This window comes from Phyllostomus hastatus, unplaced genomic scaffold (assembly GCF_019186645.2).
Source record: "Phyllostomus hastatus isolate PE091 unplaced genomic scaffold, TTU_PhHast_1.1 phas_contig_98, whole genome shotgun sequence".
Taxonomy (NCBI): domain Eukaryota; kingdom Metazoa; phylum Chordata; class Mammalia; order Chiroptera; family Phyllostomidae; genus Phyllostomus; species Phyllostomus hastatus.
In genome coordinates, this window is record NW_025333999.1 from 6,235,738 (window position 1) to 6,248,228 (window position 12,491).

Sequence of the window (12,491 nt, forward strand, 5' to 3'; positions counted from 1 at the left end):
TGACTCTTCACCAGAACCTGACCAGGGTAGAATGGGAAACTGAGGCTCAGAGAAGTGAAGCCACCTGCTTGGGGCTACAGAATGAGGTGGGGGGTGTTGAGCCAGGACTCAAACTTGGGGACCCACAGGCCACCACGAAGAGCCAGAACTTGGTGGAGGACACTTCATGGGGGCTGGTGTGAGTTGGGGAAGGTGTGGCACACTCCTGGGGTTGAAGTGGCCCGTTTGGTGTGGGCTGGAAGGGACGGTTCAGGACACAAGTAGAATTGGAAACGTCCCTCCAGGCCTTGGGCTCAGCGTGCTGGGGTCAGGCAGGGGTGGTGGGCCCTTGGCAGATGCCAAGTTCTGATAGGGGTGGAGGGGGGACACTGACCCCTGGGGAGGCTAACGGGTGCCCACCAGAGAGCCCAGGCCCTGGCAGCCTCTGATAAGGCCATGGGCCACCTGGCTCAAAGAGATAGGTTGGTAGCTAGAGAGAAGGGTGTGGAGAGGTATCAGTGGCCTCTGTCAGACCTGGGTTTGAGTTGTAACATCCCACCACTGGGTGCCTTTGGCAGTGGCTGCCCCTCTAGGGGCCTCTGTTTCCTCACCTGTAAGATCCAGTGATGAGAACAGGGCACACTGCCCAGCCTTGAACACACCCAGTCTGATCGAGGAGCCACAGTAAACACATAACCGCCATGAGCACACTGAGCAGAGCCATAAGGAAATAAACAAGGCCAGAGTCCTAGGGGACTCTGAGGAGGCCACATTTGGGCATGGGGTTTGGGGGGAGGGGGCGGGTGGGAGAGCGGATCTGGGGAAGGGCGTTCCTAGAGCTGGAACCGCTAGTGCAAAGGCCAAGAGGCAAGACTTGAGTCTGGTGTGTTTGAGGAACAACCTGTAGGTGGCAGGGGCGGGAGGGGGGAGAAAGGCTGGGGCAGCGCCCAGGACCAAAAGTGCTGAGTGGGGTACGAATGAGACCACACCGTACAGCCCCGTGGCTGCCTCCTCTCAGCGCCTGCCACATCCGCCCCGGGCAGCCTGTGACTCATCTGCGGGTGGGGGTGGGTGTGTGTGACAAAGTCAACGGGGCGGGCTAGCGGAACCCACGTCCACGGCGGCCCCGGCTCCTCAAGGGGGCGGACGCGGAGGACCAGGAAGTCAGCGCGGGGCCTGAGGCGCCTGCACAAGTTCGCTCCGGCGGGAGAAAGCACCGGGACGCCAGGGGCGGCGAGGACGAGGGCTGAGACCCGAGAGACCCGTGTGGTGGCCGCAGGCCCGGGCCCGCCCCACGCCGGGTGCATCGTCCCCGCGGCGCACTCAGGCCCGCGCCATGCCCATGCGTCTGGGGTGCTTGAGCAGCTTCAGGCTGGAGCTGGCGCGTGGCGGTTCGTACCGCGGCGGGGAGCGACTGTGTGGCCGGGTGCTGCTGGAGGCGGCGGCGCCACTGCGTGTGAGAGCGCTGGAGGTGGTCGCCCGCGGCGGGGCGGCGGCGCAGTGGCTCGAGGGCCGAAGCGTGGGTGTCAACGCAGTTTCCAGCCACTTCGCGGCCGCAGAGACGTACTTGCGGCGGCGGCGGCTGCTGCTCCGAGGTGAGCCGCTCACCCTCCCTCCCCATAGCTGGGATCACCGCCTCCTCCCCCCACGCCCCACACACACCGGGTGCCCACTCCCCAGGCTTGCGCGCCCCTTTCCGCAAGTCTGTGCTGCTCTCTCCAGAGCCGCGAGCCTTTCGACTTAGAGGCCGTGTGATCGGGTAACCCTTCTCAAGAAGTGGGGACCTCCTTCCCAGGGTCTGCCAGGGTCTGAACGCTCCCACTGGGACATCCACCCACCTACTCACTCCAAAACCCTCTTTCTCAGGAACCCCTCCCAGGGTCTGGGCACCTCCACTCCAGAGCCCAGACGCCCTGGATTTAGAGGCTGTGTAGTGGTGCGATGGGGACCCTTTGTCTAGGGGAATCCCTGGGTGGAAACAGGAGATCCTAGATCCTCCTCTCTGGACCCCAGGATCCCTGTTAGCCCCGGTCTGGGGTCCCTGATTTCCAAAGAAGTCCCCTGTCTTGCTCAGCCAGTGCACCCTTCCTCAGTTTAGCCCACAGTACTTGAATCGGAGGGTTCTTCCCTGGCTTGGGGGTTCTGGTGGTGTTTGCAGGTGAGGTGGAGGAGACTTGGGGTGAGATCAGATTAGGCTGGGAGTCTTATGTGGTGGCAAACCTCAGTTCCCCACCCTCAGATGGCCAGACAGGGGCAGAACAGGGACCACAGAAAGAGCGGAGGAGGACATGGGTCTCTTTGGGGGCCCTTCCACCTCCTCCCTTATACCCATCTGCAAAATACCCACAGCAGGAGACAGCTCAGACTTGGCCTTGCAGCCTTGTCCTAACAGCCTCCAGGTTCAAAGGACTCTAGCCTGACCAGCTGTAGAAACCGAGGTGTAATGGCGATGGGGTGTGGCCAGAAGGGGCCCCAGAGGAACTTCCCTTCCCCTGCAGCTCCAGCAAATTTGGGGTTGGTCTCATCCTACTGTCCCTCTGTTCCCACTCGCTGGTGGCTTCCTCAAGACACTGGAGGGGTGAAGTTTTCGGATGTGCTGTGTGACTCTGCCCATCTCCCATCTGTGAAATGCACTGAGGGAAATGTTTGCTCATTATGAGCCTTCCTGTCCCTTCAGAGTCACCTCGTCCCCTACATCCTCCTGGCTTGTGGCCTCCTGTCTTCTCTCTTGGCCACAGTTGGCTCTGACAGAGGGTCCCAACCCCTTATTTCAGCCCCAGAGTTGATAGCCTCTGCCCCTCCCTCTGGGCCTGTTCTAACCGCTACCACGAGCTGACAGGTCTGGTTATGGCCATCTCCCACCGGGGGTGCGGTGGCCTTCAGGGGACGTCCCTGGGTGTCCTGAGCCAGACTCAAAAGGGATGGCCAAGGTAGGCATGGGTTCGAGCAGCAGTGCATCTCTCTGCCACCAGAGGGCGCAGATGCCCCGTAGATTGGGAGGAGGCAACTGCCTTTGAAACCCAAAGTACTGTTCCTTGGAGAAACTGAGGCCCAGAGAGGGGTCATTCCTGCCCCGAAGTCACACTGCAGCCCTGAACTCCAGGTCTGCAGTCCAGGAGCCTTTCCTGCACTCCACTCTGTCTGAGGGGGGTCAAGGCTAGAGGTGCCTGAAGTGGGCACAAAGGCTAGGCCTAGAGGTCAAGTGTAGGCATTTGCCAGGAGCTGGAAGTTGGGAAAGAAATGTTGGTTGGTAGGAACACCTCGGGCTAAAGAGCTTTAGGCGCAACTTAGTGGCAAAGGGTCAAGAGAGGTTGGTAATCCGGGAAGAAGGCTGGGAGGGTGGTTCAGCAGGCACGGCACGGAGATTCATGCAGAACTCTGAAATGCGAGCTGAGTTTCTTCCGGCATTGTGCACGTGGGGACTCAGGCTCCAAGAGGTTGTCACTAGTCCCGGATAATCCAGTTGAGCGGGCTTCGAATCAGAGGAAGTGGGCAGCAGGTGCGGGGTTGGGGGAGGCCCCACTGACTTCCTTCTTCCTCACCATTGAACAGGGGGGAAAACTGAGACCCGGTGACCTAGGCCTCCAGTGCCCCATTGGGGCCAGGCCACGCCCCTCCAACTCGAGTAGGACGTGCCCTGAGTCACGTCTGCAAGTAGTGGTGGGTTGATGATTAAGCTAAAGGACCGAATGGTCTTTTTGAGTGACCTCAAGCTCCGACCCCGCTTTCTGGCCTCAGTTTCCTCTCTTTATCCTCGAAATCCGGGGCAAATCCATTCTGGCCCCCAATTCTTTAATTTCACCCCAGAGTCCATGAGGGTGGAGGCAAGCCGGCTGGAAGTCTGGGAGTTTATTTTGCTACTTGCCTGGGCGGAGCCACGCCTCTTGCCGCTCAATTGGCGTATTATTTCCCAAGGCGGGCCGGTGTCGCGCTTCGCCCCGCCCCGCCGTATAAAAGTGGCGCCAGCATAGGCTCTGAAAAATCTCTGGCCCCTTTCTGCATGCTCCTGCGCGCGCTGGATGGGTTTGCTTTCTGAGGCTGTGGCGTCGCCCCTCGCTCCGCCGTGTCAGGGATTCTAGGCCAGGGTCCGCGTGTCTAGGGTTTGCATCCCCGGCGCGATGCTTTTCGACAAGGTGAAGGTGTTCGTTGTGCTTCTGGACGACACGAGCGCGGGCGCTAATCCCGTGTTCAGCGGCGGCCAGGTCGTAGCCGGCCGGGTGCTACTGGAGCTGGCGGGCCAGGCGCGCGTGGGAGCCCTGAGGCTACGCGCGCGGGGCCGCGCCCACGTGCATTGGACCGAGTCACGCAGTTCGGGCTCGAGCACCGCGTACACACAGAGTTACAGTGAGCGCGTGGATGTCCTGAGCCACCATGCCACGCTTCTCGCGCCAGGTACGACCAGGGACCCATGCTGGGCGCACGTGTTGCGCGCCCTGGGAGCCCTACTCAGCCACTGAGCCGCCCCCTCTTTCTCCTACTTGCAGATACGGGAGAGACCACCACATTGTCTGCTGGGCGCCACGAGTTCCCATTCAGCTTTCAGCTGCCTCCGTAAGTCATCTGGGGTGCTGGATTTGGGGGAAGTATGCCCCCAGGTTTGGGGCTCTACTGTTAGGTATCTGGGGACCTCTGAGCCCAAGGCTGTCTCCACTGGGAGGCCCTCAGGAGTGTCTCTGTGTCTCTCAAGCCCCCTAAGTCTTTGGGAATCCCCAACCTGCTAGTCTCTATGCCTCACCTGCTGAAGCCCCTTCCTTTGACTCCTAGGACACTGGTGACGTCATTCGAGGGCAAACATGGCAGTGTCCGATACTGCATCAAGGCCACCCTGCACCGGCCCTGGGTTCCTGCCCGCAGGGCAAGGAAGGTGTTTACTGTTATCGAGCCCGTGGACATCAACACGCCTGCCCTGCTGGTGTGTGGCTGGCTGCCCCTGGGGGGGTGGGATGTAGTACCTGGGAACAGGGGCCTGGCTCCTTATCCTCTTCACAAATGTCACAAAGCGCGGGTCACAGTTGGGCCCTGGCAGGGAGGGAGGCAGACAAAGGAATGTCTGTGGCGTCAGTGTAGCCTGGAGCGAATCCCAGCTGCACTGGTGCTCTGAGGCTCAAGGCAAGTGTCTTACCCTCTCTGAACCTCAGATGCCATGACTGTGAGAAAGGGCACGGCCGAGTGCAAACTAGTAATTCCTTGCTGAGCGCTAACTACACACTAAGCACTGGCTTGCTCATTTCACTTTTAGCTTCATGAGATGGGTCATATCCCTGGGTCCATTTTACAAATATTTCCTAGATTGTTAAAAAGAAACCAGGAAACTGGGCCCTACCACCGAGGTTCCCTCGGCTGGGGATGGTTTGGAAGTTCCATGAAGTGACCGATTTATGTCCTTTTCCTCCACCCCGTCAGGCCCCTCAGGCAGGAGCTCGGGAGAAAGTTGCCCGATCCTGGTACAGTAACCGTGGCCTGGTCTCCCTCTCAGCCAAGATTGACCGCAAGGGCTACACACCAGGTAGCAGGCGTGAGCAGCTGTATTGTGGGTGGGGGAGGGGGGGCAGTGTCGGGGCTGCAGGTGGGGAACTGAAGCCTTGCCATCCCCCATTACAGGCGAGGTGATCCCCGTGTTCGCTGAGATTGACAACAGCTCCACGCGCCCAGTGCTGCCTCGAGCAGTCGTGGTCCAGACTCAGACCTTCATGGCCCGAGGCGCCCGCAAGCAGAAGCACGCAGTGGTGGCCAGTCTCTTGGGCGAGCCTGTGGGCCCCGGGCGGCGAGCACTGTGGCAGGGCCGGGCGCTCCGGATCCCCCCTGTGGGCCCTTCCATCCTGCACTGCCGCGTGCTGCATGTGGACTACACCCTCAAGGTAGAGCATCATAGGAGGCAGGGGGGCTGCATCTGCTCTGCCTCAAGGCTGGAGCTGGGGCCTCTCGGCACAGGAAGGGCCTCCTTCTGTGGGGGGCAGGTGTGGCGAGGCTGCCTGGGCACCCTCCATTGTGGTTCTTTCCTTCAGGTCTGTGTGGACATCCCGGGCACATCCAAGCTGCTCCTGGAGCTGCCGCTGGTCATCGGCACTGTCCCCCTGCATCCTTTTGGCAGCCGCTCGTCCAGCGTGGGCAGCCACACCGGCTTCCTGCTAGACTGGGGGCTGGGGGCCCTGCCAGAGCAGCCTGAGGGTGAGGGCCCCGTCCTGGTGACCCTGAGGGGTGGGTGGGTGAGTGGGTAGAGAGGCAGGTGCCAAGCCAACATGCCCTCCGCAACCTTGATGCCCCCATCTGTAATAGCGCCCAGAAATGATCACGTTGGCAACCACAGTTCCCCCAAGAATCCCAGCCTGAGGGCACACGGCCTAGCAGCCCAGAACCGGCACAAGCAGGCTCCTGGCCATTGTTGCCAGTTCCAGGGCTCACCCTCTCCGCTGTCCCTTCCAGCCCCTCCGGAGTATTCAGAGGTGGTGGCAGACGGTGTGGCGGCTGTGGGGCAGAGCCCCTTCCCACCACCTCAGGAGTCCAACATGAGCCTTGAGGGTCCCTTCTTCACCTATATCCAAGAGTTCCGCTACCGCCCGCCGCCCCTGTACTCTGAGGTGAGCTTGGGGGTCCAAGAAGGCCCCATACCTTTCCAGGCCCTGGGAGCTGAGATGGGGGTGGGAGACACAGGAGCTTAAAATGTTGATGAAACTCCGATACATATGTTCAGGGCCTGAACCAGCTGTGAGCCCCCGGCGGCTCGAGGGGTTGGAGACTATCAGGGCAGGGACGGGTGCTTTTGAGCCTCCTGTGCCCCCTGAGGCTTGATGGGTTTGTTTTCCTCAGGAGGATCCAAACCCCCCCTCGGAAGCCATGAGGCCACGCTGCATGACCTGCTGAGTGGAAGTGGGTATCTCGAGGGACAAGGTTGCATGGCACCTGTGCTTCCAGCCACCGTGAACGTGGGAGTGGCTGGATCCAGAACAGGCCAGCCCGACAGCACTGGAGCTGGGAAACCAAGTCTTGAAACAGGATAGGGCTGTTCACACAGGACAGAGGAAGGGCCAGTCTGGCATCTGACTTATCTGGTCTTTCTAAGGCATCAAATGCCTGGTGCAGGTCCAAGTGACTGTTCAAACTGTCTGTGCCGGCCTGTGGGCAGGGGCTGGGGTTCCCCCAGGAGTCTCCAGCCTGGGAGAGACACAGCCAGACATAAATACGTCCAGTCTCATGGGACCAGAGGTAGACCCAGAAGAGTCCAGAGAGGAAGCAGAGCAGGCTTCCTGGAGGAAATGGTGTCTTAGCTAAGGCTTTGGCACATGAATAAGAGCTCAGCAGACAGGCAAGCAAGAGGGAGGAGAAGTCGGAGAAGGTCAGAGCTGAATGATGTTTGGAGACTGCCCCTTCATCTTAGAATGGGGCTCAAAGGGCAAGGTCACACGGGAGGGTCTGGCAGGAGAGAGGGCCCAGGAAGGAGGCATCAGGGGAGCAAGTCAGGGGAGCTAGGCGGGGCCTGTGGGTTGCAGGGGCAGCGGCTGCAGCCTTTGAAGCCTGGGAAAGCTGGAGATCCCTGCCCCAGGCAGGGACTGCCTGGGGGCCTCTCCCAGTGCTGTGGACTCTGAGCTGTACGGCCTGCAAACCCAGGTTCAGAGCTGGACAGACAAGACCTGCTACCTCACTTGCAAATGAAAATGTGGAGTCTTTGTTCAGGAGTATTAAGAATTTCAAGATAATGACAGCAGAGCATTCAACCAGGCCTTGGGGACAGAGGTCACCCCGGGGTGACACAGCAGGGCCAGTGTGCCTCTGGAGACCCCTGTGTCTGGCCTGGGTCTCAGCATTTCTGATAAGCCTTAAATTGTTCTGTTTTGTACAATTTTTAAAAAATAAAATTGTGGAGGAAGAGACTAGGGTTATTGGTTTCTCTTTCCCCAGCTGCCCAGGAAGGGGGAGTGGCCTTGACCACCATCCCCGGAATTCCAGGCCAAAGAGGGACGAGGGGCCCATTGTCCAGAAGAGAAAACTGAGGCCCAGGGACACATAGGGAGGCTGAGCTCTGGTTGGAGCCCATCCCCACCCCCACCCCTCCCCCTGGGCAGTGGCAGGTGCTGGGAGGAGGAATAGTGACCCCCCCCCTCCCCGCCCGTCCTCGGCAAAGGGAGAGCAGGGACCCGGGCTGGACGGAGTTCTGTGTTGCGGGGGGATCCTGACTCTGAGTCTGGGCTTTTTGTTTGTTTTCACGGAGGTACAACCCACATACCATGAAATGAACCATTTTAAAGTAAACACTTCTGTAGTGTTTAGCACATTCACAGTGTTGTGCAACCATCACCTCTGCCTAGTTCCTGAACATGCCATCACCCCAAAGGGAGACCCCATCCCCGAGAGCAGTGACCCCCCACCCCTATCTACCAGCCACTGGCACCTGCGGATCTGCTCTCTGTCTCTACGGACTTGGCTGTTCTGGGTGTTGTACACCCTGGGGCCACATACCTCGGGGCCTCGTCGCTGCTGCAGATCAGGCTGCTGTCGCTGGGCCTGTTGTCATGGCTCATCCCCGCGGCAGCCTGTGTCAGCGCCTCACTCCGCTTTGCAGCTGAGTGTGAGGTGGCACTGTGGACGGACTGCGTTTTGCTCATCCATTCCCCAGCTGGCGGCCCTTCGAGTTGCTGGGCACTCGAGTCCTTCCCACGTTTTGGCTCCACGTGTGACTAGGTGTGGGTGGACCAGCACATACGGGGTTTGTTCCAATGCTCACTGGGAGTTGAGGCAGCTCGAGTGGTGGGGGAAGTGAGTCCAACAGAGTGAGGGGGCTCACCCAGGGTCCCACAGCCCAGGGCCCCACAGCAAGGACTGATGGAGCCGCCACTCAGAACGGCCCCTGGAATTTCGAAGGCCGTGCCCCACAACCTATGTGATGCCCCACTTGCTGCTCCCTCGGCTCCAGCTGCTCAGGCTTCACCTCTGACTCCAAGGCCCCCCTGCCCCTTGGGGCGAGGCCCAATTAAAACCCTGGTCTGAACCCTAGGCTGTGCTATGAAAATTAACTGGCAGCTCAGGATGGCCATTGGTGGGGTTGAGGGGCAGGGATGAGGACTTAGGGTGAGGGGGTAACCTAGGGAGTGGACACTGGGAGATCTGGACTGAGCTTTTGCTCTCTGTGTGATCATGGGCAGGGCACTTGCTTCTGAGCCTCAGTTTCCCCATCTGAGACTCTGGGACACTTCCACAGCCTCCATCGCCTCCGTCCCTGGTCTGAGTCTGGGCCCTGATTTCTAGCTGCCCCTGCTCCTGGGGTGCACCCGACACTCCCCGTCCAGCAGCGTCTGCTCTGGGCAACTGACCTGGCATCCGGTTCTGAGCGGGGCAGACTGGGAGGTCCCCAGGACTGGGACCAGAGAAAGGTGTCCACAGCACAGTCAGCCTCAGGAGAGGATGAGTTCCCAGTTTTCCAGGGTGTGCAAGATGCAGCACCCCAGCAGGACTGAGATGAGCCCAGGGTGTGTGCTGCAACAGCGACATGAGTGCAGCTCCGCAACGGCTACCCCTGGCAGGCGTGAGGGGGCGAGCTGCCCCAGGGCCCCGGGACTCCCGCATCTGCGGCCCCGGGAACCTGGTTCCTGGAAGAAATGGATTCCTGGTTCAGGTCAATGACAACCAGATGCAGCTGGCACAGGCCGTCCAGAGTCCAGGGAACTCCCTGAACACGGTGAGGGGCCCATAGGGCATAGAGGACAGTTGACAAATATTCTTCTCCTAAGATACAATCTCACCCTCCCCAGGCTCCTAAGACCTCCCACCTGCTTCTTCCAGCTCCTTTTCCAGCCTTGGCTGCTGTTCCAGCATCCCAGGCTGGTTCCCACCGCAGAGCCTTCGCACGTGTGCATATGGCTCCCTGTGCTGAAGGCCCGTCCCTAAGGCTGGTTCCCCTTCATCCCCAGCCTCATCTTTTCAGGGGTGCACCAACCTCCTGGCTAAAGTTGCCAACCACCCCCCTTTCACTCGCTCTCCCACCTTGCTGTCCTATGGTCTTCATAGCCCTCATCAGTCTCTGGCATTCCTATTTAGACATTCACTTGTTTGTCTGAGCCTTTGAGGGCAGGGCTGGATTAGGGCTGTGTGCCTGCCCCCAGTACATAGCGGGTGTGAAGGGGGTCTCTGGTGAGTGACTGGAGGGGACTCCCTCCCTGCTCCGGTGCACACGGTTTCTGGTGGGGGGGAGCGTCGCTGCCTTGCACTCGCTCCCAGGGTCCCCACCCCATCAGACCGGGCATCCAGCCAGAGAACCCGTCCGTGTCTCTCACTGCTGTCTGTGTCTCTCCCACTCACTGCCTCTCTGGCTCGGGCTCCGGCTCGCCTTCTCTCTTGGTCACCATCTCTCTGTCTCTGTCAGTCCCTGACACTTTCACCATCTCTGTCCTCTTCCCTGGCTGGGCCTGGCCCAGGTCTCGGGGTGACAAGGAGGCAGGGCGTCTATTGCTTGTTTTCCCACCCTCGCTGGCAGGAGGCCTAGTCTGGCCATTGTTCAGGAATCCTCCTGCTACCCCGCTCCAGCCACCAGACACAAGCCACCACCAGCCTCTCCTCACAGCACATTCTGTCCTGAGGAGGTTGTGCTGAGTGTGGACAGGAGGGGGGACAAGTTCCTGCTGGACTCCAGTTACAGGACAGCCTGTCCTGGTGGCCCTGCTCTCCACCAGGACTGCCTCCTGATGCCTCCCCTCCTTGCTCCAGGCTTAGATCTTCCTGAATGGGGCCCCTCTGCCAGCTTATCCCCACCTCAGAGCCTTTGCACCTGCCTTTCACCTGGGGCTCCTTCTCCCCAGATCTGCCCAGGACCTTCTCTCCTTCATCACCTCCTCAGGACATCCTTCTTGTCTCTAGGTCAGAGCACCCCTGGGATCCCCTACCCCTGCCTGATGCATTGTGCTTCCTGATCTTCCCCTGCCCCCACAGTCATATATTTACTTGTTTGTCGTCATGGTTTCTGGCACCCTGGAGTCCCTCTGTGCCCCAGTTCTGGGCACCCAGAGTAGGTGTTCAGTGAATAGTTCAGAACTGACATCACTTCCTCTGAAAGCTCAGCTCTGCCGAAGCTGCCCAGGCTCCCTCACACGGTTCCCCCTCCCCCTCAGGCTGCCTGCTCTGGTGTCCCTGCTGTTCCCTGCACCCCTGTACTGTTCCCTGCAGCCTCCTGCTGTTGCCTGCACCCGACAATCTCCTAGCCCTCCCACCTTTGCCCACGGAGTTTCCTCCACCAGGTGCACCTTTCCTAACAAGGGGTTGGGTCGCTCTGTCTCCTAGGTCTGCAGGGCTCCACATGCAGGGCAACCCTGGTGCACACACATGCAGAAACACACACATGCACACATGTAGGCGGAGACACAGAAACGGGCCAGGGAGCTCGGGCACACATGCATCACATAGGCTAACACCTGTCGAAGCAGGTGCAGCAGTAATGACCGTGCTCACCTCAGCTCTGGGCGCCCACAGGCCCGGCTGAGGGTCTGCAGGCTGCTCACGAGCAGCGGGCCCCGCTCCAATAGAAGTGGTCAGGGCCTCCCTGTTACAGGCGGGAAAGGACGGGGGATGGAACCTGTGCCAGGGCGTGTGCAGGCCTGTCCACACAGCCTCAGTCCTCGTCTTCCCACCTTGTTTTTGATGTTCAGGTTCAGGGAAGGCCAGGAAAGTCCCCAGAAACCACCGGGCTGGGCAAGGGACCCAGGAGGAGCTGGCAACTCAGTAGGTGGACACCAGTGCAGGCCACACTGGGGGGGACTCACAGAGGGCAACAGTGAAGGAGGGGGCCGAGGGGTAAACTGGGCCCGGCCCCCACAGCACGTGGGGGAGGGCAGGACCCCTCTGTGCTCCAGCACCTCAGCCCCGCTGAGCCAGACACACGGCGGGGGGGGCGGGCGGGGGAAGAAAACAGGCTGGGAGTGTGTGACTCGCCCAAGGCCCCCCAGCCAGGATGGGGCAGGCAGGGACCTCCGAGTCTTGGGGGTGTCTACTCTACCCCTTTAGTGAGCAAAGGGGGGCAGGTCCACTTCCCAGCTTCAGATGTGGACATGCATCCAAATCTGGTCAGTTAGAGCCTTTTGTCACCAGAGATGCAGGGACTGGCTCAGGGATGGCCATGGGACTCCAGCTGAGTCAATCATCCTGAGAGTTTGGGGGCTCCCTGGGGGTGATGATAGGCCTGGAGGCAATGATACAGGCCATCTTGCCACCATAACCAGGACAGCAGAGCAGAGTCCCTAGGACATTATTGTGGAATGCAGATACATCCAGCCCCATGGAGTCATGGGGTTGGGGACTGGTGGGTCCTGGGACGGCTTCCAAGAAGAGAGGACATTGGGGTTGGGGCTTTGATGGATGAAGAGGAGTTCACCAGGGAGCTAGGCATTCTAGGCAAAGGGAATAGCCTGTGCAACCATAGCAGGAGAGACAGAGCTGGCTGGGTGGGAGCACAGAGGGGGCAGTTGCAGCCGTGTCTGTTTATTTTCCTCGGAGGCTGGGTGTTCCTCACCCTGGCCACCAGCCCCGAAGGG

At 60.1% G+C, this 12,491-nt stretch overlaps 1 protein-coding gene across 2 annotated transcripts; it reads left to right on the forward strand.

Annotated features, from left to right (window-relative positions):
* Positions 1-1,061: 1,061 nt before the first annotated feature.
* ARRDC2 (arrestin domain containing 2) lies at positions 1,062-7,847 on the forward strand. Of its 2 annotated transcripts, none has more exons than XM_045853495.1 (8): positions 1,062-1,574; positions 4,464-4,530; positions 4,744-4,891; positions 5,383-5,485; positions 5,581-5,837; positions 5,985-6,147; positions 6,403-6,557; positions 6,787-7,847. In XM_045853495.1, the coding sequence occupies exons 1-8, from the start codon at positions 1,316-1,318 to the stop codon at positions 6,838-6,840; spliced, it is 1,206 nt and encodes a 401-aa protein (XP_045709451.1). In that variant the 5' UTR covers positions 1,062-1,315; the 3' UTR covers positions 6,841-7,847. The 2 variants fall into 2 exon arrangements, with proteins under 2 accessions (XP_045709451.1, XP_045709450.1); XM_045853494.1 differs by lacking the exon at positions 1,062-1,574 and adding an exon at positions 3,775-4,371.
* The last annotated feature ends 4,644 nt before the right edge of the window (positions 7,848-12,491 follow it).

Bases quoted from the DNA above. Each gene is read 5' to 3' on its own strand.
- ARRDC2 (XM_045853494.1), top strand. From the start codon at position 4,098: ATGCTTTTCGACAAGGTGAAGGTGTTCGTTGTGCTTCTGGACGACACG. The intron at 4,531-4,743 runs GTAAGTCATCTG...TTTGACTCCTAG, and splicing joins TTCAGCTTTCAGCTGCCTCC to GACACTGGTGACGTCATTCG. The intron at 5,838-5,984 runs GTAGAGCATCAT...TCTTTCCTTCAG, and splicing joins ATGTGGACTACACCCTCAAG to GTCTGTGTGGACATCCCGGG.